Below are 21800 nucleotides of genomic sequence, written 5' to 3' on the forward strand. Positions count from 1 at the left end.
TGAAATTAAATTATTTTAAACAAAATGAAATAATCGTGACTCATAAAATTTTATACATGTTTTGGTTTTCACATAAGTCTTTTGAATTTCTCCTTCTTTGGCAAAAAGGACCGTGGCTTAGTGAACATTTCTTAAAACTCTAACTCAGGTGCTCCATCTATTAAATAACTCAGCTTTCTCAGGGAACTTATTATGTAGAATCCTCCTCCACATGTAGGCTGGTTGTCTTTCCCTTTAACATTAGTCATTTATTTTGTGGAGCATGGGTTTAGGGAAAATAATGTGCAATGTACCTATTACCTTATGCAGATATGTGCTGCATTTGGAAAGAATGGTGAATCCTATAGACTACTACAATGGTTCTCTCACCTGTTAACACGCAAGTTGATAACCTGATAAGCTTGGTACAAATACCAATTCTCAGGTTCACACCTAAAAATTCTGATGTGAGTGGCGTAAACAATCATTGCTTGCGATTTGAGTACAGGTACATTGCCTTTTGGGAAATAACTTGACCAGTGATCAAACATAATGTGTAGTTTATCAAAATCCAGTTTTGCAACTCAATTTTATCATTTACTTGTTGTATGATCTTGGATAAGCTGCTTAACTTCTCTGAGTGCCAGCCCCAGTTTATACTTCTGTCAAATGAGGATATTAATAGTACTTAAGCTATACTGTTTCATTGTGAGGATCGAGTAGACACTGACTAAGAAATACCCCGCCTACAGTAAGTCTCAAATATGTTAGTAATTCTTCTTAAGAAAGCTGGTTTATCAAAAATATATACTACGAATACTGTTCTTAACATTACCTATTCTAGTAGTGAATTTTCCTAGAGCGTGTACATTATGATTCGATTTTTAAGATAGTCGTGATTTCAATGTTCTGGCAATGTGGCTCCAGTGCAAAGCAGAGTATCTCTTTGGTAGCCCCCCCCTTCCATCTCTCCTAATTTCTCTCCATTTCACATCTTCCTATTCTTTGCCTGTTATATTCCTTTCAACCAGTGATCCTGATCTGCCAGGTAAATGAAACCAAACTCAAAGCCAGTTTACTTTTCAAAGGAGCATCTTTATTACTTCTCTGGGCTGAACACAGCACTGAACAGAAACATTTAATACATGTTTGTCAGTCTGGCGGCTTTGGTGCCACCTCTGTGTAGAACAAACCGATGACAGTTCCTTAATGTCACCAATCACAGCGCAAATGAAAGAGGAGGGAAGGGTGCTGAAGGAGGTATCCTGAGATCTCTTGGAGCAAAAAGTCCCAAACACAGTCTGACATTCTAAATAAATTACAAACATTAAATAGTATAAATAAATAAAAAGTTAAGTTAGGAAGAATCCCAGAGTATGGGTTGGCAAGAATTTGCCCACAGAAGAGGTGGCTGTGGTGGTTACAGGGGTGTTTCCAAGACTCAGGCCCCTGCTCCCCATCGGCCCGCCAAGGACTCCAGTTTCCTTCCAGGCCACTCAGGCGTTCAGCTCAAGATCATTGACGTATTCCTGGACCCAGGCTTCACTGGGGTCAGCACAAACCAGCCGGCCTCTTCTGGTTTGGAAGCTATGGAGAAAGTGGAAGGATTACACATTGAGGATTCCAGCAGGGGGACATGGGACCATCGTGGCCTCTCCATCCCAGGCTTTTACCCTGGGCATTCATGGCCCTGCTCAAATTCTTGGGGATCCTCTGCCTATCTCAGCACAGGCAGCTGTTCTCACTCACTCAGGGGCTCCCTCAGGGGTTCCTGCTGCTGCCTCCTTCCTCTCACTTCCCTCTAGGCTGGGCCAGCCCTCCCTGGCTCTGAAAGCTCCTGGCCAGGTCAGGTCACACCTCAGCCACCTGGGTCCTACATACTTGTTAAGAAATCCTGGAGGACAGGGCCTTTTCAGAATGGCGTCTCTGGCCTGTCTGTGCCCTTGGGCACTGCCCCACTCCACAGCCTTTCTATCTCCCCAGAGGTGGGCAGGAAGACTGGGACTTACATGACACCGGGCTTGGAGCACTGGCTGCTGGTCTCAAAATAGTCGGCTATAAATTGGCGTGGCAACTCTCGGGAGACATAGGAGAAGCAGCAGGCAGTCGGTGAGTCAGCACCATCTGTAGATAAAAAACAGAATGAGCCTGACTCATAACTCAGGAGGAAAGGCGAGATCTGAGATCTGATCACTGAGAGGGTGCGGAAGACAGGAAGGAAGACAACCTTGCTTACGATGTGGGATGGGAAACAAGGTCACTAGAGGGCCTTAGGTGTTTTTGCCTAGAAAGATCCCTGTCTCTGTCCTTTGTTACTGTATGTATCCTTCTTTCTCTTTGACTCTTTATTGCGGGTGGTCTTTCTCTTTGTGATGCAGACATCCAAGCAGTCTGTTCTCATCTCCCTTCAGGACATCTTATCTGGTTCAAGAAGCCACACCCCAGCAAAAGAGAAACCTTGGACATCTCTCCTAAGACATCCCATGCACAGAGTTCTTGGAGGGACCTGGGTTGAGTTAGTGGAAGAATGACACCACTGGAAGGCAATCAGACTTGGATTTTGCCTCTTACAGACTCATTTGCTTAGGTCCCTATTTTACTATCTGTAAATGGGACTGTTACTCCCCTACCCAACCCTGGCTCTCAGATATTGGGACTAGGCTAGGTCAGACGCTTATGAGATGAAAACAAAAGTCTTGCAGAGAAAAGCAGAGATCTTTTGTAATGCTTTAGGAAATTCTCTATTTTCTCTTAGGGGCTCTTAAGACCTCAAGAAAAGATGGATGTGGTCTGACCATGGCCAGAGAGTGGTGATACCCACAGCAATAACACAGACTCACATGGTGCAGAGAAGACCTGGCTGCAGAGGGCCATGGTGCAGAGAAGAATGGCAAGGGCCGCCCCGGAGACCTTCATGATGCTGAGCGGGTAGAGTGTGGGCTTGAGTGTCAGGAGAGCAGAGATGAGAGTGAGCTCTTGCTGCTGGCTGCGTCCTTCTGGAGTGCGAAGCCATCTCCCCTGATCTTTATAGGTGACCCTTGCAGATGAGGAAATGGAATCTGGGGGTGAGGAGGGGAATTTTTAAGCATGGTTGTATTGTCACACTGAGTGTTGCACAAGTCAGGGTCCTGGGCGACCACAGGGGCTCAGGATATCCAAGAATAGCTTTTCTGAGCTATAGGTTTCAGCCTCATGACTTGTTCTGGTTTCTTGTGAGGAAATGGTTTCCTCTGAGAGCAGGAAGAGAGAAGAGTGTGTGTCAACTGGGGCTGTCCTTAGCCGTCTCTTTTCATAGTAACTGATCTGTACTTGAACTGTGCAGCTCCATCTTTTCCACAGAGCTGAAACTCTTGTGCTTCCTCAGCTGCTCTAACCACAGGAGAAGGTAGATGTGATGATGCCACAGAGGGTGGCATAGCCTCCCTTGCATGCAGAAGACCATATTGAGGAATTCCCGCTAGAGGACTAGGAAGCATGAGGTCATGTTTATGTCATTTGTCCTTTCATCAAACAGTCACTGAATGACTAGGGTCACTGGGTCAAACACCAGTTGAGAATCATAAAGATCCATTAGGTGTGGGTGTTAATATTTCTGGAGCCTAAAAATATTTGTGCTCCTGAACCTAAAGAACACATTTCTAGGAAAGAGTTCTGAAGAAACAAACCCAAATATGGAAGCATCTTCAACATAAAGACATCTGACCCCACATCATTTGTACCTCTAAAATAAGGAAACCTAAAGTTTACTTTATCAGAGAATGATAAATTATGGTATGCCCGCTAGACTTTTTATTATTAAACCCTTAAACTGAAGCGAAGTAGCATAAATATAATCATAAGAGCAGATGTAAAAAAGATGAAAAATTGTAGAAATTGTACAGCTATTATACAAATATAAATGTATATATGTACACACATATATGACAAATATTATAACCATATCTGTATCATATAATATATAATATGTATTATATATATAAATATATAATACAGATATAATATATATGTATTATATATAAATACTGGGCATGGAAAAATAAAAACCATTAGAAATAAATGCCCAAAATCATCAATAGTACTTATATATGTGTGATAGGTCTATGAGTGCTTAATTTTCTTGTTTTCTTCTTTTTCTGGAGTATTCTCACTTTTTTTTTAAAGAAAATGAGATTGTATCACCTTCTTTGTCAGCCCAAAGATATACAAACACAGTTTGTTTTGAAACAATTGCGACATTGGTTGGAAGTAAGTTATTAATTATTTAATTTTAATTTGAAAGAAATTTTTGAGAAATATACTGAAGTTTTTGTCCAATGGTCTTTGCTATAATGGAGTCTTAATTTTCATTTTTTCTGAGCTGTTTTAAGGCATCTATATGATGTTTACATGAATAATGCCACATTCAAAGCAGTTTTCTTTTCTTATTCTTTTCATTCATAATTTCAGTGGTGTGAAAGGGTTTTACTTTCTCAGTGAGATCTGTATTTTATCCTTTTCCATTCTTTATTATTTTATTGTTACATAATTAATAAGCATAAGTCACATTTTATGTTGAAAAGTAGATGTAGTTCTTTTTGATGGTCTTTGTCTTCTAGATGTTCCTTGTCTAGTAGGGGCTAGTAAAGGGTATAGACAGGTAACCACAGCACTTTGCAGAAAATGCAAAGATTTCTAGGAGAAAAATAAATGAAAGCTCAGAACACCAGGAAGAGAGAGCAATGGTCTCTCTCGGGCAGGTTGAGGAAGGCTTCATGAAAAGGATGGAACGTCGATGGGTCTTGAAATCTACATGGGATTTGCACATACAGAGATGGGGAAGTAGTGGAGTTCCAGCTGGTGCAGAGTCATAGGTGTGAAACTGCAGTCTCAGCAGGAGTGAACAGTTCAGTGTAGCTGCACATTGGTGGAACAAATATGGATGATGAAGCTACATTGGGGCCAACCAAGGAGAATTTTGAATTTCCCTAGCAGAAGTTAGAATAATGGAGGAAACAAGACATAAGCAAAGTGAGCCCACACCTTAGGAATTCTGACCTCCCTTGGTCTATAGAGTTACTTCTCTTAAAACAAATGAACACTGTTTTAATCCATCCCTACGATTGCTAATGATGGTTGTGGGAGAGGCAAAGCAAAGACAAGATAGAGGCATCGGCAGATTTCACTGACGCTTTAGCAACTAGGTGTGTTCCTTTGCTCCTGTCAGTTCCAAAAAAGTTGTCTATCACTTGTTTCATTGGAAACTCTAGATCACAAACAGTGCCTCCTCCTCACCCACCCCCTCTGCCTCAGCTATAGTTGATACCCTAAGTTGCATTCCCTCGTTTACTTCTTGGGGGAAACCCCCTTCTGAAAGCTGGCTTCTGTGAGTTGGAGAGGGCGAGAAGGAGGAAATGGAAACTGCTGAATCAATAACTTTCTGATAGTGCATCTTATCGTCTACCTCTGTGATTACAGCACTTACCACATGGTGTTATAAAGAGGTATTTCACTCATTTTCTCTTCAAAAAATTTAGACCATGTCTTGTGGACTTTAAACCAAATTCATATCATGTCATGCTGATGGATTTAAAACAACCTAGCACATGATGATTATGACATGATGAGTATTATAACGGTCTCTAGTTTTTATAATTTTATTCTTTTTAATAAGAGTGATTCATTGAATACAAAATTCTATCTCAGTGACTATATATTTGCAAGATTTTCATACCAGTTCTAAAACCAGAAAATAGCCCTTAATCATGTGTATTTTACTTTATTGGAAATAAACATACGTTATGCAAAGCGTAAGCTTATTGTGTGCACATTGAAAGAATAATGGGAGGGAGCCTCAGGATGGTCGAATTGGTTTTGAGGGGTCTTAGACATTTTCTAGGAGGTAAATTGATGTTCCCAGGTAAAATGATTTCTCCAGGATTACAGAAATAGAGTTGGTCAGTTTTAGATTTCACTGTCTGCATCATCTCCAGCATTAACCACAAAGCCTGACACATAGTGGAGCTTAATAAATATTCAACGAATCACTGAATATTCACTGTTTTGACATACAGTATGCACTATTTCCAAAGGCCCACTTACTATGGAGTTGAAATATTAACATTATATAAAGGATCAGAAAGGCCATAATGTCAAGGTCTTGATCTTTGGGGGCCACCTAAGATCTCTTAGGAGGTGGTGACAGAAAGTCAACATGGTGGATCTGTCAGTATGGAGGGGCTGGATTTGTGTCCTCGCTTTCTGGCTCATTCCAGCCTCTTTGAGGCCCTGCCTGTGTCCAGCAGAGTGTCCCAGCCATGAGTCCAGAATACTGTGGTTGAACAGTTCATGTTCTGTAATATCACAGCCTTTGTCCTGCTCTGCTTCCCTCTTCTTTGCTTCCCAAGCCCCGGCCCTCCTGGACCAGTTTTCTTCCAGTTTCTGACCCTGCAATTCACTTCCCCAGGTGTCAATCTCAATGTCCTCCCTTTGACAACAGTTTTTCTATGTGTAGGTTCGGCCCACGCTTGGCCTCCTTTTGTCAGATGTGGCCTGAGTCAGGTTGCAGCAAGCTCAGCCTTCCCTTTCGTGAGGGTGGGAGCAGTATCCTAGAGACCCCGTTCTGGCATCCTAGAGAGAAAGATTCTCCATGCAGCCCTTTCTCTCTACTTGTCTATCTTCAGTTCTCATCATTCTTCTCTGACAATTGTGTGCATGTGTGTGTGTGTGTGTGTGTGTGTGCGCGCGCGTGCATGTGTATGCCTTCCCCTGTCCCTCTACTCATCCTTCTATATTCTCTGTTCAGTGAAAAGCATCCCCTTTCACCCAGCTTCCAAGCCCAAAACTGGAGAGTCACCTTGGCCTGTCCTTCCTCTTCACCTCCCTCATCTACAGTGGTTCTTCCTTATCTGTGGTTTTGCTTTCCCCGGTTTGTCACTGCACTCAAGCGTGGCCAAAATATTAAATGGAAAATTCAGATATTAATAATTCATATGTTTTAAATTATACACTGCCCTGCTCCACCCCTCGGGGAAGTAAATCATCTCTTGGTCTGGTGTATCCACGCTGTATGTGCTACCTGCCAGTTTGTCACACAGGAGCCATCTCAGTTATCAGACCTACTGTTGGTATCAGAGTTCTTGTGCTCAAGTTAACACTTATTTTACTTAATGTTGTCACCAAACCTCAAGAGGAATGATGCTGGCTAATCGTATATGCCAAAGAGAAGCTGTAAAGTGCCTCCTTTAAGTGAAAAGGTGTGTATGTAGCAAAGGATAAAACATAGTATATGTAAGGTTCAGATCTGAGGTTTTAGGCATCCAGTGGGGGTCTTGGAGCATATCCCCACAGATAAGTGTGGGGGACTCTTGTATTCCATCTACTGTATTTTGAAATTGTGTATCTGCTTCTCACCATTCCCACTGCCATTGTCTTAGGTCAGGACCTTATCTTTATTACCATGACAGCTGTAACAATGTTCTACCACTGTTGTTTCTTCCAGTTTGCCTCTCTTGCATCTGAACCGTCATCACACAGCATCCAAGGTGATTTTGCTGCTCAGTCTCTGTCGCTTTCTGTTGGAAATCCTTCAAGTACTTTGCATTGATTCCAGCATGAAATGGAAGCTTCTCTGTAACCTGAGCCCTGCCTTCCTCGTTGGCCACATCTCTTGCTACCTTCAAGCATCCTGGAAACCGAGTCTCAGCCCTCTGAACTACATGTAATTTCTTAAAAGTGCAGGTCTCTCTCTGCTTTTCATGAATGAGTTGTCAGCTTCACAAGGCACAATTTCCCCTTCTTGTAAATCACAAGGAAGAGTGAAATACTTTAAGTACAGGTATGTCTTATGGCAGCTACTGAGATTAATATGTAGAACAAATAAGAAAAATCGCTATTTAATTCCCTTCATTTTCCAAGGAAAAGAGAGAAATCCATGAATTCCACTGTTCAAACGCATGCAAAATGCCAAATGGAAAGACATTTTCTGTCATAATTACAGAACTTTGGCTGTTAAGCTTTAACACAAATTTATAATAAGCACGTTTTCTTCCTTGGTGTCATTTCCAAATCTATCATGTATTAGCTGTGTGTTCTTCCATAAGTTGCTTACCTCACTGTGCTTCGGTTTCCCCTTGTGTGAAAAGGGATAATAGTAGTGTCGACCTTAGAGGATTGCTGTGAGAATTAAATACTTTCATTTTTATAAAAGTATTTGAATATCAGTGGCTCATAGTAAGTGCTATGTATTAGTTACTATTATCATTATTCCTAAAATCTTTCAATTAATCTATTTTATAAATTTAAAAAATGCAGGTCTTTTGTTCTTTGGCGGAATAACCCCACCACACGCCTTTTGCTTGACTGATCATCTTCAAGTCGCAGCTCAATTTAAGAGAGTGGGAAGTTAGGCCAACCTGAATGGACGGACCTAAGTAACAGAAGAGTTAAACATAAATTTTGGTATAATATTTTGGTATTTCCATGCAGTGAAATATCATGTATGTTAATTTTGAAAAAAATTTTTGAGTTCTTAATGACATGGATGATTATAAAGTTCGAATAATAAGATACACTAACAGTATTAAGCAACAATAGTAAAAGACTAAACTAAAGAATACTGGGTAATTTTTGTTTTCTTATTTATGATTTCCTATGTTTTCTAAATTTTGTGTGGTTACCATGTATATTTCCTGTTGAAAACAAAGCAAACTAGTATAAAGTTTTTCATACTAGTTTTTAAAAGCCTTTTTTTTAACACTTTACCACCACTTTCCAAAGCATGCATGCCCAATGCCTGACATAGTACCTGTCACATAGTGGGTACTCAATAAAGTTTTACAGAATTATTCTTCTTTATTTCTGGATATTTCAGTCAGGAAAGAGTGAGAAAGAGTTGTCAAAGCATTGTTTAAAAAAAGAAAGTTGCTTCATAAAGAATACTGAAGGTTTCCTTGAACTTTCCAAAAACTGGTAAAGCTTTAAGATTCTCTCATGAATTTAACATGCTCTGAAGTCACTGCCCTCCACTCCTTATGGCCAAAAAGCAGACAGCGGTGGGTTATAAAGGCCCTTTCCACTTTAAGAAGAGTGGGGTGGCTGGCTGAGGGATGGAACATGGCCACCCATATAATGAAGTGCTCCAATCAGTTCATTGTCTTACAGACTCCATCCTGAACCCTGCACTTTGCATTACTTTGTACTTCTTTCTTTAATCTACAATCCTATTTCCCCCAAGTGACTTGGCTACCATATTGGCAAAGCCAAAGGATTTGCCTCTTTTTGGTTTATTATTGTGGCAAAATGACCAAATATTTCAATTAATCTATTTTATATATTTAAAAAGTACAGGTCTTTTGTTCTTTGCCTGAATGACCACATGTTCAGCTCACTTTGGGTTTCCAGTCTTAAGGAATCACTTGCAAGGACTTCTCTGGTCTAAGCATTCCATCTCCTAGGGGTGCTTGCTGTCAGCCCCCACACCTGGTTGTCTCTCCAACACTCATGCATCTCAGCTCTCTCTAGGAGAACGTAATATGTCAGGATTGACCGCCTCTATTTCCTGCTCCTCAGCAGCTTTGTAATGTTTTCTGAGAGTCTGGCACCTTCAGAGGTTCCCTACATGTGCTCTCTCAAAGGGTCACAGCTGTAAAGGAAGTTCGGTTATCTCAGGACCAAGATTTGGAAGACCTCAGATCTTGATACTCATCCTAGGCGGCCATGATCCAATCTTCTAACTTCTCTAAATCTGCTTCCTAACCTGTTCTGCAGCAAAACAGATTATAATTAGATAGAACCATGGATATGAACATGGAGAGGGAAACCAAAAGTACCAGGGCCTTTGCAAGGTCATATTACTGCTGGGGTTGCCAGTCCTGCCTGTGGCTTTCTGAGGCTGGTATGACAAAATGACAAAACAGATATGAAAGCGCCTAGAATGGAGTTATGAGCACACTGCCAGTCAAGGGTGTAGAAGGGGAAACCTCTATATTACCATGAGTGAGGGGAAGTGAAGTTTCCTTAGAGGGATCAGGCAGGAAACCCACAGAATGCATTTGATGCTCCGTGGAACCATGGTTGACACCTGCTGTCAATTCTCACACCTCTGAACTGGAAAGAGTTGAGTCCTAAAATAGTATCACTTTGATCAAAACCATTGGGAATGTGGGTTGAGGGCAGAGGAATTAGCACCTTATCAGAGCTGAAGGATCACATTTTGAATAGTGTCAGAATGCCCAGTTAATTTTTACTTCATTTAGCTAAATGAAGTTCACATCCTGACTCCATGTAACCTATCATACCTCTTTCCATGACAACTGGAAATTTGGGCTACCTCTGGATGCTTGTTAAACAAGTGTTTATTTAACACCTCCTGTGTACACAGATGGAAGCAGAACATGGATTCTACATCAAGGAGTTTGCTTTCCAGTGGGGGAAGCAGCCAGATATGTTGCAGGTGATATGATGGAAGTAGCTCAGGAGCTGTAGGAACATGGAGGGAGATGCAGAGGTCAGTTGGAAGAGAGGCCGGGAGAGGTTCTCTAGAGAGGATGAACACTTTTTTATTGTGTATTCATGACGCATTTGTTATCATTCTCTCTAGACTATTACTTAAAAATGGCCTCAATGTACAAATCTTGGAGACTACTGATTTAGCTAAACATATTGGCAAAAGCCCTTTGTACTCTTAGTGTGGAATTTCACAAATGTGAACACAACATTATTGTTGGGAACTTCGTGAACAAACATTTTGTCTCCATGACCCAAAGATCAAATCAAGGCTAGGAACCAAAATTCAATGGCCAAACTCATGATGTGGCTCTATGCAGACTCATCACCCATTCTTAACTATCATCATTCTCATAATGCCTTAGAGGGGGTATCTACAAAATCTCTCCACAACTTGAAGATCATTACACCCACTCATTTTGATGGAGGCCTCCATGTCAAGGGCTTTTCTTAGCACACAGTGGGATCCAGCCTTGACTTGGGACTATCGGTCTAAAGCCAAGGGATGGCTGTCTTCATTCTTTGGGCTCTCTGACATTTTGTTTCTACCTCTGATGTGACACTTACTTTATTCCATCTCACGAGATAGCTATTTTGTCACTGTCAACACCATTACTAGACGAACAACTGTTTGATAGGAGTGATGGTGTTTCCTTCTGCTCTCCCTTCCCTGGCACAAAGCAGATGACATAAGTTGGGTTGAGTATAAATAGCATGGATAACAAAGCCTGTGAAGACCTCAAAGAACACAAGATACACACTCTTTCCCTTAAAACAAGGTCCTTCATACATGAAGGTAAAACTCCACCAACCAGCAGACACCAAGAGAGACACTGGCATATGTGATATGAGGGATCATAGAACGTTAGAGTTGGGGATAAGGGCCTTGGGAAAGATCGGAACACTTGAAACAAGTCTGGCACAAAGAAAAGGGTGAGGACAGAAAGGAGGGAGGAAAGAAGTACAGTTGTGCAGGTAAGTGGTGATGGACAGAGTGCAGGTAAGTGGTGATGGACAGAGTGAAGGGAGGTAGGATGACATTGTACTTTATTTATTTAGTGATCCTGAAGTACTCCAAGATGCTGCTCTGCCCCCTCCTATCCCACATCTCTATGCTACAGGGGTGCTGGTTTCCGCTTTTCACTTTTCATTCTTCTTTCTCTAGCATGGGTAGGTAACAATTGGATCTGGGAATGAACAGGAGAGTCAGAATAGTTAAGTCGAAGGTGGATAGAGATCTCAATCCAATCTCCCTTATCACCTCCACTTGCCAACTGCATGCCCTTCTGTATTCCTAACCTTTGGGATCTTCGCCTAGGCACCTTCACGTCACCATGGGTCAACAGAAGCTGCCTAACCAGGCAGGGCTTTCAGTGAACCCAACGAATTTCCTATGGATGAATCAGAATCACCTACGTGCTTAGATTACATGTTTTATTCATAACACAGATAAAGTAATTGCTAGGATATTTAGACCTAATTTTATACTTAAAGAACATTCTTTCTCTGGGACTTCCAAATTTAATTTTTACTGATTTCATTCCCCTTTTCTATTATAGGTCCAAGTGAATATACTGAACCTTTTATTTCTCTCCTCTTCTGTTGCCTCCTTGTTCTAGGACAGACTAACATAACTCCCCTCCTGAATTCAGCCCTAATAAGACATGTGTGGTATAGTCCATGATGGTCAACAGTATTTATCTTTGTTGTCACATTTTTATTTGTGACAACAGTGTGGAAAGAAAATGGATTAGAGTCAGAAGAATTTTATTTCAAAGCTTGATACTGCCACTTTAGATTGTGGCTTTGAGGACAGATGAAGAGCTTCATAGACAATAAAAAGCTAAAAGAGTTCATCAGCACCAACCCAGTATTATGAGAAATGTTAAAGAAATTTCTTTAAGAAGAAGAAAATAATATGAATATTAAAATTGCAATAACAACATATCTAGTGACAATTAGTTTAAATGAAAATGGTTTAAATGCTCCAATCAGGAGACATACAGTTGCTAAGTGGGTAAAAAACAAAACCCTTAAATATGCTGCTGTCTACAAGAGACTCATTTCAGATCGAAAGACACACAGAGACTAAAAATAAAGGGATTGAAAAAGATATTTCATGAAAATGGGAAGAAAAAGCTAGGGTAGCAATACTTATATGAGATAAAATAGACTTTAAAATAAAGGCTAGAACAAGAGAAAAGGAAGGACCCAGTATTTCCGCTTTTGGGTATTTATCTATAGAAACCAAAACACTCCTTCAAAGGGACATGTGCATCCATGTGTTCATTACAGCAATATTTACAATAGCCAAGGTATGGAGGCAACCTGGGTGTCCATCAGTAAATGAATGGATAAAGATGAGGTAGTACAGATATACAATGGAATATTACTCCGCCATAAAAAAAAAGATGTAATCTTGTTATCTGCAACAACATGGATGGACCTAGAAGGTATATCGTGCTAAGTGGAGTAAGTCAGACAGAGAAAGACAAATGTCATATGATTATATGATTTTACTTACATGTGAAATCTGGAGAACAGATTAAATAAACAAACAACAGAAACAAGCTCACAGATACAGAAAGCATTTTGATGGTTGCCAGACTGGGGAGTAGAGTGATAGGTGAGGGAGGAGGAAATTAAGAGGTACAAATTGGTAGTTGCAAAATAGTCATAGGGATGGAACCACTATGTATGTTGTAGGGGGGTGCTGCATTTATTGGGATGATCATTTTGTTGTAAGTTATATAAACACCTGCTAACTATATTGTACATTTGAAACTATAATTGTATGTTAAGTGTAATTGAAAAAACATATATATAAAGACGGGTCTTGAGATTATCCATGAATCCTCCTGTGTTCTTCGATTCTTACTGTCATATGTCTGCTCAGAGTTATGGTAGGATTTGATGTTATGTATGAGGCAGCTTGCCTAGAACCAGACCCATAGTAAATGTTCAGTAGGTCAAAGATTATTGTCCTGCTGTGTCCTTCTGCACATTCAATACTGGACTCTTGCTTTATGCTCAAGGAAACATACAGGGCGTTAAGGTTACTCAGCCCAGTAGAGGAGGGCGAAAAATGAGACATGAAGTCCTGGCTCTCCCTTCCTTCTTAGGGCCAGGCATGTGGTCACCATGCAAAAAGATGTGAAGTACCCAGCTTCTGGAGGTGCCAACCACCAAGAGCAGCATGGTCGTCATCTACAAGCCCCAACTGGCAGGTGTGAAAGTTTCATCCTTCCTCTCGGGTTTACAAGTCTCTCCTCAGTCTCGGTCATTACCTTGGGTGTACCACTTCCCTCTAGGGTGCAGCCCACTTCTCCTCCCCTCCACCTCCTTCTTATTTCCACTGTGATGACATCGCCCTGAAGGAAAGAAGCTCTGCGGAGCTCCTAACTCTCAGCTAGCTTCAGTTTCCTTCTTGGCACCATGACATCATCTTTGCCCTGGAAATTCCACTTGCCATCCTGCGCCCCCACTTTTGTCCCAGTCCTCAGAGTCCTTGCTATAAAGAGGGGATCCACACTCAGTATCAGCACAGAACACATTCAGGTTCTGAAGCTTCTGGCTTGTGTAGTCTCAGCTCCAGGAAAGCCTCTCCTCCACCAAGACCATGAAACTCTGCGTGACTGTCCTCTCTCTCCTCGTGCTAGTGGCTGCATTCTGCCCTCCTGCACTCTCAGCACCAAGTAAGTTTGTTCTTTCAGCTGTACTTCTACAGCTACTTTTCTCGTTGGGGCTGGTCCACCAGTGGCATCTGGGGATGAGACAAAAGGAAACTGGGACGATTAAGTAGCTTGCTGTTAAACGTAGAATCTAGCAGACATTCAAAAATTCAAGATCTGGTCTTCTTAAGAAATAGCAATGGGCAGACTTGTTTAAGCAAGCCCCTGTCTCTCTCTGTGCCTTGGTTTCCCCATCTGTAAAATGAAGAGGGTCTGACCTTACTCTGAGTCCTGATCCTTATCCATGACCTTCTCTTAGATACTGAGTTCCTAATAAGACTCTGACTCAGGGTCGGTGGGACTGGATACAAGGGATTGTATTTGGGGAACTGGTAGCTCCACAGAGATGCTCATTGAATATCCATAACTAGCAGCCTAATGATCAGCTCCTTGTTTAGCTTTGATCTCACCCCAGCCTTTCTTTCCAGTGGGTTCAGACCCTCCCACAGCCTGCTGCTTCTCTTACGCCCTGCGGAAGATCCCTCGCAACTTTGTGGTAGATTACTATGAGACCAGCAGCCTTTGCTCCCAGCCAGCAGTGGTGTAAGTATCAACTCCCGGGGTGCTCTGAGAGGCCAAGGCGAGGGCAGGATTCAATGGGGCCTGTTTGGGGCCAGTGGGAGGATCATACAGTAGAAAGGCAGGTCTCAGGGCCGAAGGCCTCACAGAAAGCAGTGAGAAACAGGTCATGAAGTCACCTGTTGAGTCCTGGAGGGGGCTGCGTGGAACCAAGGGAGAAGATGGAGGGTTTCTGGGGAGAAAGTTTGCCAGAGGCCAGCACACCAGGGACAGGAAAAAAGATGACAAGAAATATGGCCTGACTTTCTTAAGCCATGCTTAGAAAAATGTGGAACTTTATTGCTAGGGACAGTAGAGAATCAATGGGGAGAAATAGTCACATTGATTGTAAAACTCATTGATTCCTAGTCTGGGCATCCTTAGAAGCCACAGCTAAATCCAGGGTGGAATGTACAAGGAGTCTGGTTCCACTATCACCCCAGGACGGGTCTTCCCACCCACTAGAGCTGTCCAACATGAACCATGGTCAAGCAGAGGATGACATCTAATGTAGGCAAGGTCCCTTGGGATTGTAATGTAGCTGCTCCTTGTTTCGCAGATTTCAAACCAAAAGGGGCAGACAAGTCTGTGCCAACCCCAGTGAATCCTGGGTTCAGGAGTACATGGATGACCTGGAACTGAACTGAGCCACTTCAGACATAGAGGCGGAGGCATGCTGGGAAGATCACCTGAGCCTGACGCTTCTCAGTGAGACGCATCCTCTCCACGTTTACAGTGCCTCTGGGTCCCCATTTCTCCTCTTAATTTAATCTTTATTATGTTCTTTATTGTTGTATTTGGTGTTATTTTCATTATTTATGTGTTATTTTTGTATGTTTGTTTTTGCCAAAGGACACATGTCCCCCATGGGGATGGTCCACCATACACTTTTCTGCTATTGTGGATACATGGATAATGCAGTTGATTCCATGTGTTTTCATAATAAAACTTTAACAAAAACATAGACTGTTTCTTTGTGTTTTAATTTGATTTAGAGTGAAGGGAATTACCTGATGTTATTAATAGGGACAAACGACAGTTTCCAAACACAGTAAGAACTAGAAATCACTGAGTACTTCATGTAGGTGAAATGCTCTAAAGACACAATCTCGCTTAATGCTTTCAACAAGGATTTTAACATCCTCATGAAGAAGAGATGCTCACCTCTCAGCTCTACAGAAGAGGAAACAGAGGCACAGAGGTGATGTGACTTGTTAAGGTCTGTAGGTCTGCTTGGAGAGCACCATGAAAGATGACCCCAAAGGACAGCCATGATGCTAAGATTGTCATTTCAGTATCTTCTAGGGAAGTTGTGAATAGCAGCAGCAGCACAACATAGAGAGAAGGCAAGGATCAGAAAAGTGGGCCTCCATCACTTTTTACCAGTGTACTGCAGGGCGGAGGTAATCTTATCCCCTTTGAAGGGCTGTTATACGTTTATGTGTAAAGCACCCACGAAAGGGCCTGGTATCTGGAAGATTCTCTCTTTCCCTCTCTGAGCCTTAGCTTTTTCACTTCCAGTGGGCATAGTGGCTATCTTCCCAGGATCGTTATGCGAATTAGATGAGTTAATGAATCAGCTCTCTAAAGCCCAAAGGATATGTGAAGTGTTGTCATGTGCACAGAAGAATGAATGTCAGATTTGGTTCTGGAGTGTTGTCAGAGTAACCTAAAGGCCTGTGTCCTTAAGAGTCCTTCAAGCAGCACTCCTATGACACAGGTCAGAAAGAACGTGGGTCTGAGATGGAATGCATGCACAATCAAGCCTTGATCCATAGGACATAAAATTGTCTATTAAAGCTGGCAGGAACCTCTCAAACCATCTGGTCCAGCCCTCTCATATTATGAAAACCAAGGACCAGGGACAGGGAAGTGACTCGCTAAAGGCCACAGAGTAGGTTTGTGATCGAGTATGATGGTCAGTGCCAAGTCCCAAATGAGCCCTATTTTCTGTGCTATTCGCTACTCTGTGGTCCCCAAAAGAAAAATCCGTTGTGCAAATATAGGGAAAAGAGAGGACAACCTTGATCATTGTTTTCTTAGTCCAGTGCAAAAGCAGAGCAGGGAGGCTGGTCCACTCTGGGGCCAAGATAGAATTCCTTTCCTTGCCCTGTCCTCAGCCCATCATCTCTGAGCCCCAGTAGAAGCCTCCTCTAGATTCCACAGGGACTGAGAGAAGGAAGTTGGGGGAGAGCTGGTCCAAAAAAGTGTGAGAAGAGGCTAGCAGCAAGGAATCTCACTGGTCTTGGCTTCTGCTTTTCACCTACCTAGAGCTGAGCTGTTCAATATGTTAGCCACTTGCCACGAAGTGGCTATTTAAATTTCAATTAAATTTAATTCTTTAGTTGCACTAGTCACACTCCAAGTTCTCACCAGTCATCTCTTAGAGAGTGCAGGTATAGAACAGTTTCATCATGGAGAAAGTCCCATAGAATGGCACTGTCCTAAAATGTCTGCAGGTGTAAAGGAAATGAAAGGAGGGGGTGCTGGGGTGGCCTGGAAGGTTCGCGTGTGGTCTTCTGTGAAAGATACACAAATATACTCAGAGGAAAGCAGTTGGGAGAGAGATTGGATGATCCCCGGACCTTAGACAGTATAGATCACTGTGGTGGGGTGAATCATGACCCCCCAAATGTCCACATCCTAATTCCTAGAACCTGTGAATATTACCTTTTGTGGCAAAAAGGACTTTGCAGATATGATCAAGTTAAAAATTTTGAGATGGAGAGATTATCCTGGCTTATCAGGTTAGTCCATAAATGTAGTCATAAGTGTCTTTATAAGAGTGGGCAGAGGCAAACTTGGTGACAGAAGACAAGAAGACAATGCGTCAGCTGAAGGGAGATGCTATGCTACTGGCTTTTAAGTTGGAGGATGCGCCAGGAGCCAAGGAATGTAATAAAGTAGCTCTAGAAGCTGGAAAAGGCAAGGAAATGGTTTCTCCCCTTAACCCCCCCAGAGGGAACTCAGTCCTATGGACACCTTAATTTTAGCTCAGTGAAACAGACTTTGGATTTCCAACTTGTTGAATTTTAAGAGAATAAATATGTGCTGTTTTAGGACACTGTGTTCGTGGTAATTTGTTACAGCATCATTAGGAAGCTAATACAATCACCAACTAAAGAGTCACCAACAGTGCCCCCCTCCAGCTCAGCGTAAAAGGTGATGGAACATTCTAGAAGGTTATTCAAAACTTTCCTGCAGAAGAAACTCTGGGTGGAATGAACACATTCCAAGGAGATGGAATATAACGAGGTGAGACATCTCAAGAGGAGCGTCTGCTTCACAGCTGAGAATGAGGACAGAGGCTTCACCAAGGGTACAAAACCCACAAGCCAGGTGAAGAGGAAGCCTGCTTCTTCTTGAGACTCTTGTGTTCTTCTGGGGGAGCAGGTGTCTTGATTTCCTGTTTGGAAGATTCTACCCTCTCATGTGTCAAATGAAGTCTAGAGCAGAGCCATGACTTGCCTCTAGTTGGATTATAGAGGTTTGGGGCCGGAGTCTCCTCCCTCACAGTGGAGTCCTTTTCACCACACTTCCCTGCCCCTGAGCAAATTGAAAAGGAGGAACTCAGTTCCACATGGGCCAATCACCAGGGAAGGTTGCTGGAGTGCTGAATACTCTCATGAAGAAAGACTTCACCCAGGAATTGCAAATGAAAGCATGGAATCCTCACAGAGGGGCAATGTTAGACTTTACCTGAAGCACAATACCACTTTTTTTTTTCTACTCTTTTCTAAAACTTTCTTTTCTTTCTGCCCTCCTCCCCTGAAACCAGGGGGTTGGTATTTGTTTACTTGACTTTTTAGTTGTGGTTTCTCTGTGTTTCTTGGATGGGGGCCAGAGCCAGAACAAACAAGGCAGGACAGGGGATGGGAGCTGTTTGCAGAACAACGTCTGTCAGTCAGGCTTGTGCTTGTCTACTCTTGCAGTGCCTGCCTCTGACATTTCCCTTTCCAGATAGGAGGGCCTCTGTTCCCCCATGTTCTGTTTTATGCAAACTTTCCATCCTCTCTCTATCTCACCCTAACCCAGGATCTTCTGTAATGCTCTCATGACATAGCCATTTTCCTCCTGGGAGGCAAAGAGCTGGGAAAGCAGAAGTAGGGACCAAGGACGCGAGTCAAACTGCAGACAGTGAAAGGAACCACAGTTCTTTCTCATGACTGAGCCCAGTGGCCACGTGGCTGTCCTGAGCTGTTCTCCATGCTCACCCTTCACAGGCACAAGGGACTTGTCCTCTCTCTTTTCTAGTTGTCTCCACTTGTTCTTCCTTGTTAAGTCCTCTCTGCTCAGGTTCCAGTGAGTCTAAGCAGACAAGAAAATGGAAAAAGATGTAGAAGTTGAGACAAAATGGTAACTGCATTTTTCTACATTTAAAATAGTGTGGATGAAAAAGGGGCCATGTAGTCAACCTGACAAGCTCAGGGAGGTCTGCATGGCTGGCCTTGCAAACTCGGAGACCAAAAGTAACCTCGTAGGATGGCCTGAACTTAAAAATTCCTGACTAAAAGTGGGTCGTGATGGGTAGTTATTTGCTAGGCCTGGAGCTTCCTTGACAAAGGTTACTCTTTGCCTTAGGTGAGACTGTCTCTTATCTTTGTGTATCTGAGATAACATCCTTTTGAGTCAGCATAATTTTCTTTACCAGACCACATGAAGGCACAACCACTGGCACCAGAGCATGAGTCCACAGTGTTATCTCGTTGCCCACAAACCATCTCTATGTGCTGTAAATGTTAATTAGCCTGTACCCGCCAGTGTAAGAGAAGTACATGTCCCTCCATTTTGGTTTTTATCCAATTCCAGATATTCTCCCGTTGCTTTCTCCTGCCCTCTTCATCTACCACCAATGGATTTCATGTAACCCTCCTAATATCTCTTCCTTTGATTCTAATGTATAAGATAAGCTGCAAAAGTGCCAGTCTTTAGAGCATTTTCTCAATCTGTTGAGAGTTTGCTTCCCAGCAATTGTCATCAGTTTAGCTTAAATAAACCCATAAAAACTCTCTGCAGGTTTGGACATTTCTTATGTCAATGATAGTTTTGTTAGAGAAAAATCAGACCGGCCAGAAACCAAGCAGCACTGAGTGTTGGACAACTCAGGTTTACTACTCCAGTAGTCCTAGACAAGCTAGCACTCTGAATATCTGGGCCCTGAGCCCAGGGACAACCCTGCTTCTATAGAATTTATCCATGCAGTTACAGTTGGCATGGGCCAATTGGTTAAATAATCCTACGGCAGTTACAGAGAGCGGGGGTTGCAATGGGTTACAGGCGTTTATTCAGACAGGAACTTAGGCAATACATTTGTTATCTAGACAGAGCAAGCAAAAGGGAGGATGAGCCTTTAGTTAATTTCGAGGTCACCCTGCCTTTCGGCCTATGCGGCAAGCATATCTACAGAAGCAGAACAAAGAGCTGTGTATAACCTTTTGAGTGGAAAATTACTTTTCAGTTTCATTTTTATATTTATGATAATTTTGAAAAATATATACATTCAGAACAAAAGAGAAAATTACAACATTTTTAAAGAGAAACACAGGTTTGATACTAACAGGATGGTTTTAGGGACTCCATCTGACCAATTTGATATCATACACTCAATGGACTTGAAATTAATAATTTGTAAATAGGTAACAATGGACTTTTTATAAAATTTAAAAGGATATACAATGAAAAGTAGGTCTCCCTTCTAACTTTGTCACCCAAATATCCACTTCTCTTCCCTAGAATCAATGAATGACTACTATCACTCTTCTACAAATTTCTTCAGAGGTTCGACAGCTTTTTAAAAGTATTAGGAAATGGAACAACAAAAGCAAGAATAAGGAATGCCCAAACAACAGGGCCTTTGGTTTCTAGCCTTTATCTTGAGGTGCTTCCACTTTCTCCTTCTATGTGTCTAGATTTACAAGGTTCTTGACAATTGCGCTCTGGGACAATTTAATTCTGACAGTTAAATTCCTTACGTTTTGAAAATGCTAACTTCTCTTCCCTTTATTCGATTATCTAAGGGGTTGCTGGAAACATTTTTGATAGGTTTCATATGACGGCTTATTTCCCATGATGCTTATAGATTTCAAAGGCACAGACTTTGAGATGCAAACAATGTAATTTTGTTTTCTCCACGACTGAACCCAACTCTGCAGTCCCCATTTCTTTTAATTTAATCTGGCCACAGGGTAAACGTAATCGCTTCCTGATGTTTTGTTTTTCCAGTTGAGAATCTTGCACCTGAGTCCTTCTTCCCTTTCTCCTTCTCCTGTTCTTCTAGGGCCCATCTACATATTAGAGGGTGTGTGATTAGGCTGTGGGGCTCGCAGGAATCTTGCTCTTTGTTGTCTCCTGACCTCTGCTAGTATCTGCTGAGGGGCATCCCAGCCCTTGGTCATTGGGCGTTACCTCTATGCTTTATCACTTGTCCTCCCATGGCCTTCTGGGTCCGGTCTATGACTCTGTCCCTTTTTGTCCCATCTAAGCTCTTCTGAGCCACCAGGCCTGGGGCTTCTTGGATAGGCCGGCAGTCTTCTCGGGCCAGGTCTCCCTCCTACTCCCTGTAGTCCACACTCTTCCAGGGCAGGGTTGGGGCCCGGATAGCATCATTCTCAGATGTCTAACTTGCTGCCTCACTTTTGTCACTTTATTCTCCCACCAGTGTCGATCCTACTTTCCTTTCCAGTATGTGGGAAACTAGCTGTAATGTCAATTAGAGTTTTTAAAAAAACCCACAGAGGAACTCAATTGACTTGTTTCTTTTTAAGCCATGTCTGCCCTTCCCCGAGGGCTGTGAGTCTAGTTTATAACTGATGGCTCGCAACAGAGGAGAATGGGAGTAAGTATAAAGAATTAAGGGAATAAGATACAGCACATTATCAATTTTTCAAAAACTTGCCCATTACAAAATATTACCTGTAACATAAAAACAATCTCACCTGTGCAAGAGAACTCCTTGGCAAGATAAGTACCACCTGATTTTTAAAATTTTATTGTCTATGCCCTCTCATGCTCTATAACAAAATGTCTTGGTGTTTATCCTCAGGTTTTCAA

At 42.2% G+C, this 21800-nt stretch overlaps 2 protein-coding genes across 2 annotated transcripts; one reads left to right on the forward strand and one right to left on the reverse strand.

Annotated features, from left to right (window-relative positions):
- On the reverse strand, window positions 1–3154 carry LOC107506475 (C-C motif chemokine 3-like). Its single transcript, XM_016137168.2, has 3 exons — window positions 2820–3154; window positions 1989–2103; window positions 1–1566 (listed from the first exon to the last, which is right to left on the reverse strand). Exons 1-3 carry the CDS (start codon window positions 2893–2895, stop codon window positions 1476–1478), a joined length of 282 nt encoding a protein of 93 aa, XP_015992654.2. The 5' UTR covers window positions 2896–3154; the 3' UTR covers window positions 1–1475.
- A 9907-nt stretch (window positions 3155–13061) lies between these two features.
- Window positions 13062–17934, forward strand: LOC107503311 (C-C motif chemokine 4). The gene is made up of 3 exons (XM_036223133.1): window positions 13062–14156; window positions 14621–14735; window positions 15310–17934. The coding sequence occupies exons 1-3, from the start codon at window positions 14081–14083 to the stop codon at window positions 15395–15397; spliced, it is 279 nt and encodes a 92-aa protein (XP_036079026.1). The 5' UTR covers window positions 13062–14080; the 3' UTR covers window positions 15398–17934.
- The last annotated feature ends 3866 nt before the right edge of the window (window positions 17935–21800 follow it).

The sequence above is a fragment of the Rousettus aegyptiacus genome, unplaced genomic scaffold (genome assembly GCF_014176215.1).
Source record: "Rousettus aegyptiacus isolate mRouAeg1 unplaced genomic scaffold, mRouAeg1.p scaffold_m13_p_6, whole genome shotgun sequence".
Classification (NCBI taxonomy): domain Eukaryota; kingdom Metazoa; phylum Chordata; class Mammalia; order Chiroptera; family Pteropodidae; genus Rousettus; species Rousettus aegyptiacus.

Excerpts from the sequence above, each read along its gene's own strand:
- LOC107506475 (XM_016137168.2), bottom strand. The coding sequence starts at position 2,895 with ATGAAGGTCTCCGGGGCGGCCCTTGCCATTCTTCTCTGCACCATGGCC. Across the intron at positions 2,104-2,819 it reads CCAGGTCTTCTCTGCACCAT|ATGGTGCTGACTCACCGACT; the intron begins GTGAGTCTGTGT and ends TTTTATCTACAG. Across the intron at positions 1,567-1,988 it reads TGCTCCAAGCCCGGTGTCAT|CTTCCAAACCAGAAGAGGCC; the intron begins GTAAGTCCCAGT and ends CTTTCTCCATAG.
- LOC107503311 (XM_036223133.1), top strand. The coding sequence starts at position 14,081 with ATGAAACTCTGCGTGACTGTCCTCTCTCTCCTCGTGCTAGTGGCTGCA. Across the intron at positions 14,157-14,620 it reads TCCTGCACTCTCAGCACCAA|TGGGTTCAGACCCTCCCACA; the intron begins GTAAGTTTGTTC and ends CTTTCTTTCCAG. Across the intron at positions 14,736-15,309 it reads TGCTCCCAGCCAGCAGTGGT|ATTTCAAACCAAAAGGGGCA; the intron begins GTAAGTATCAAC and ends CTTGTTTCGCAG.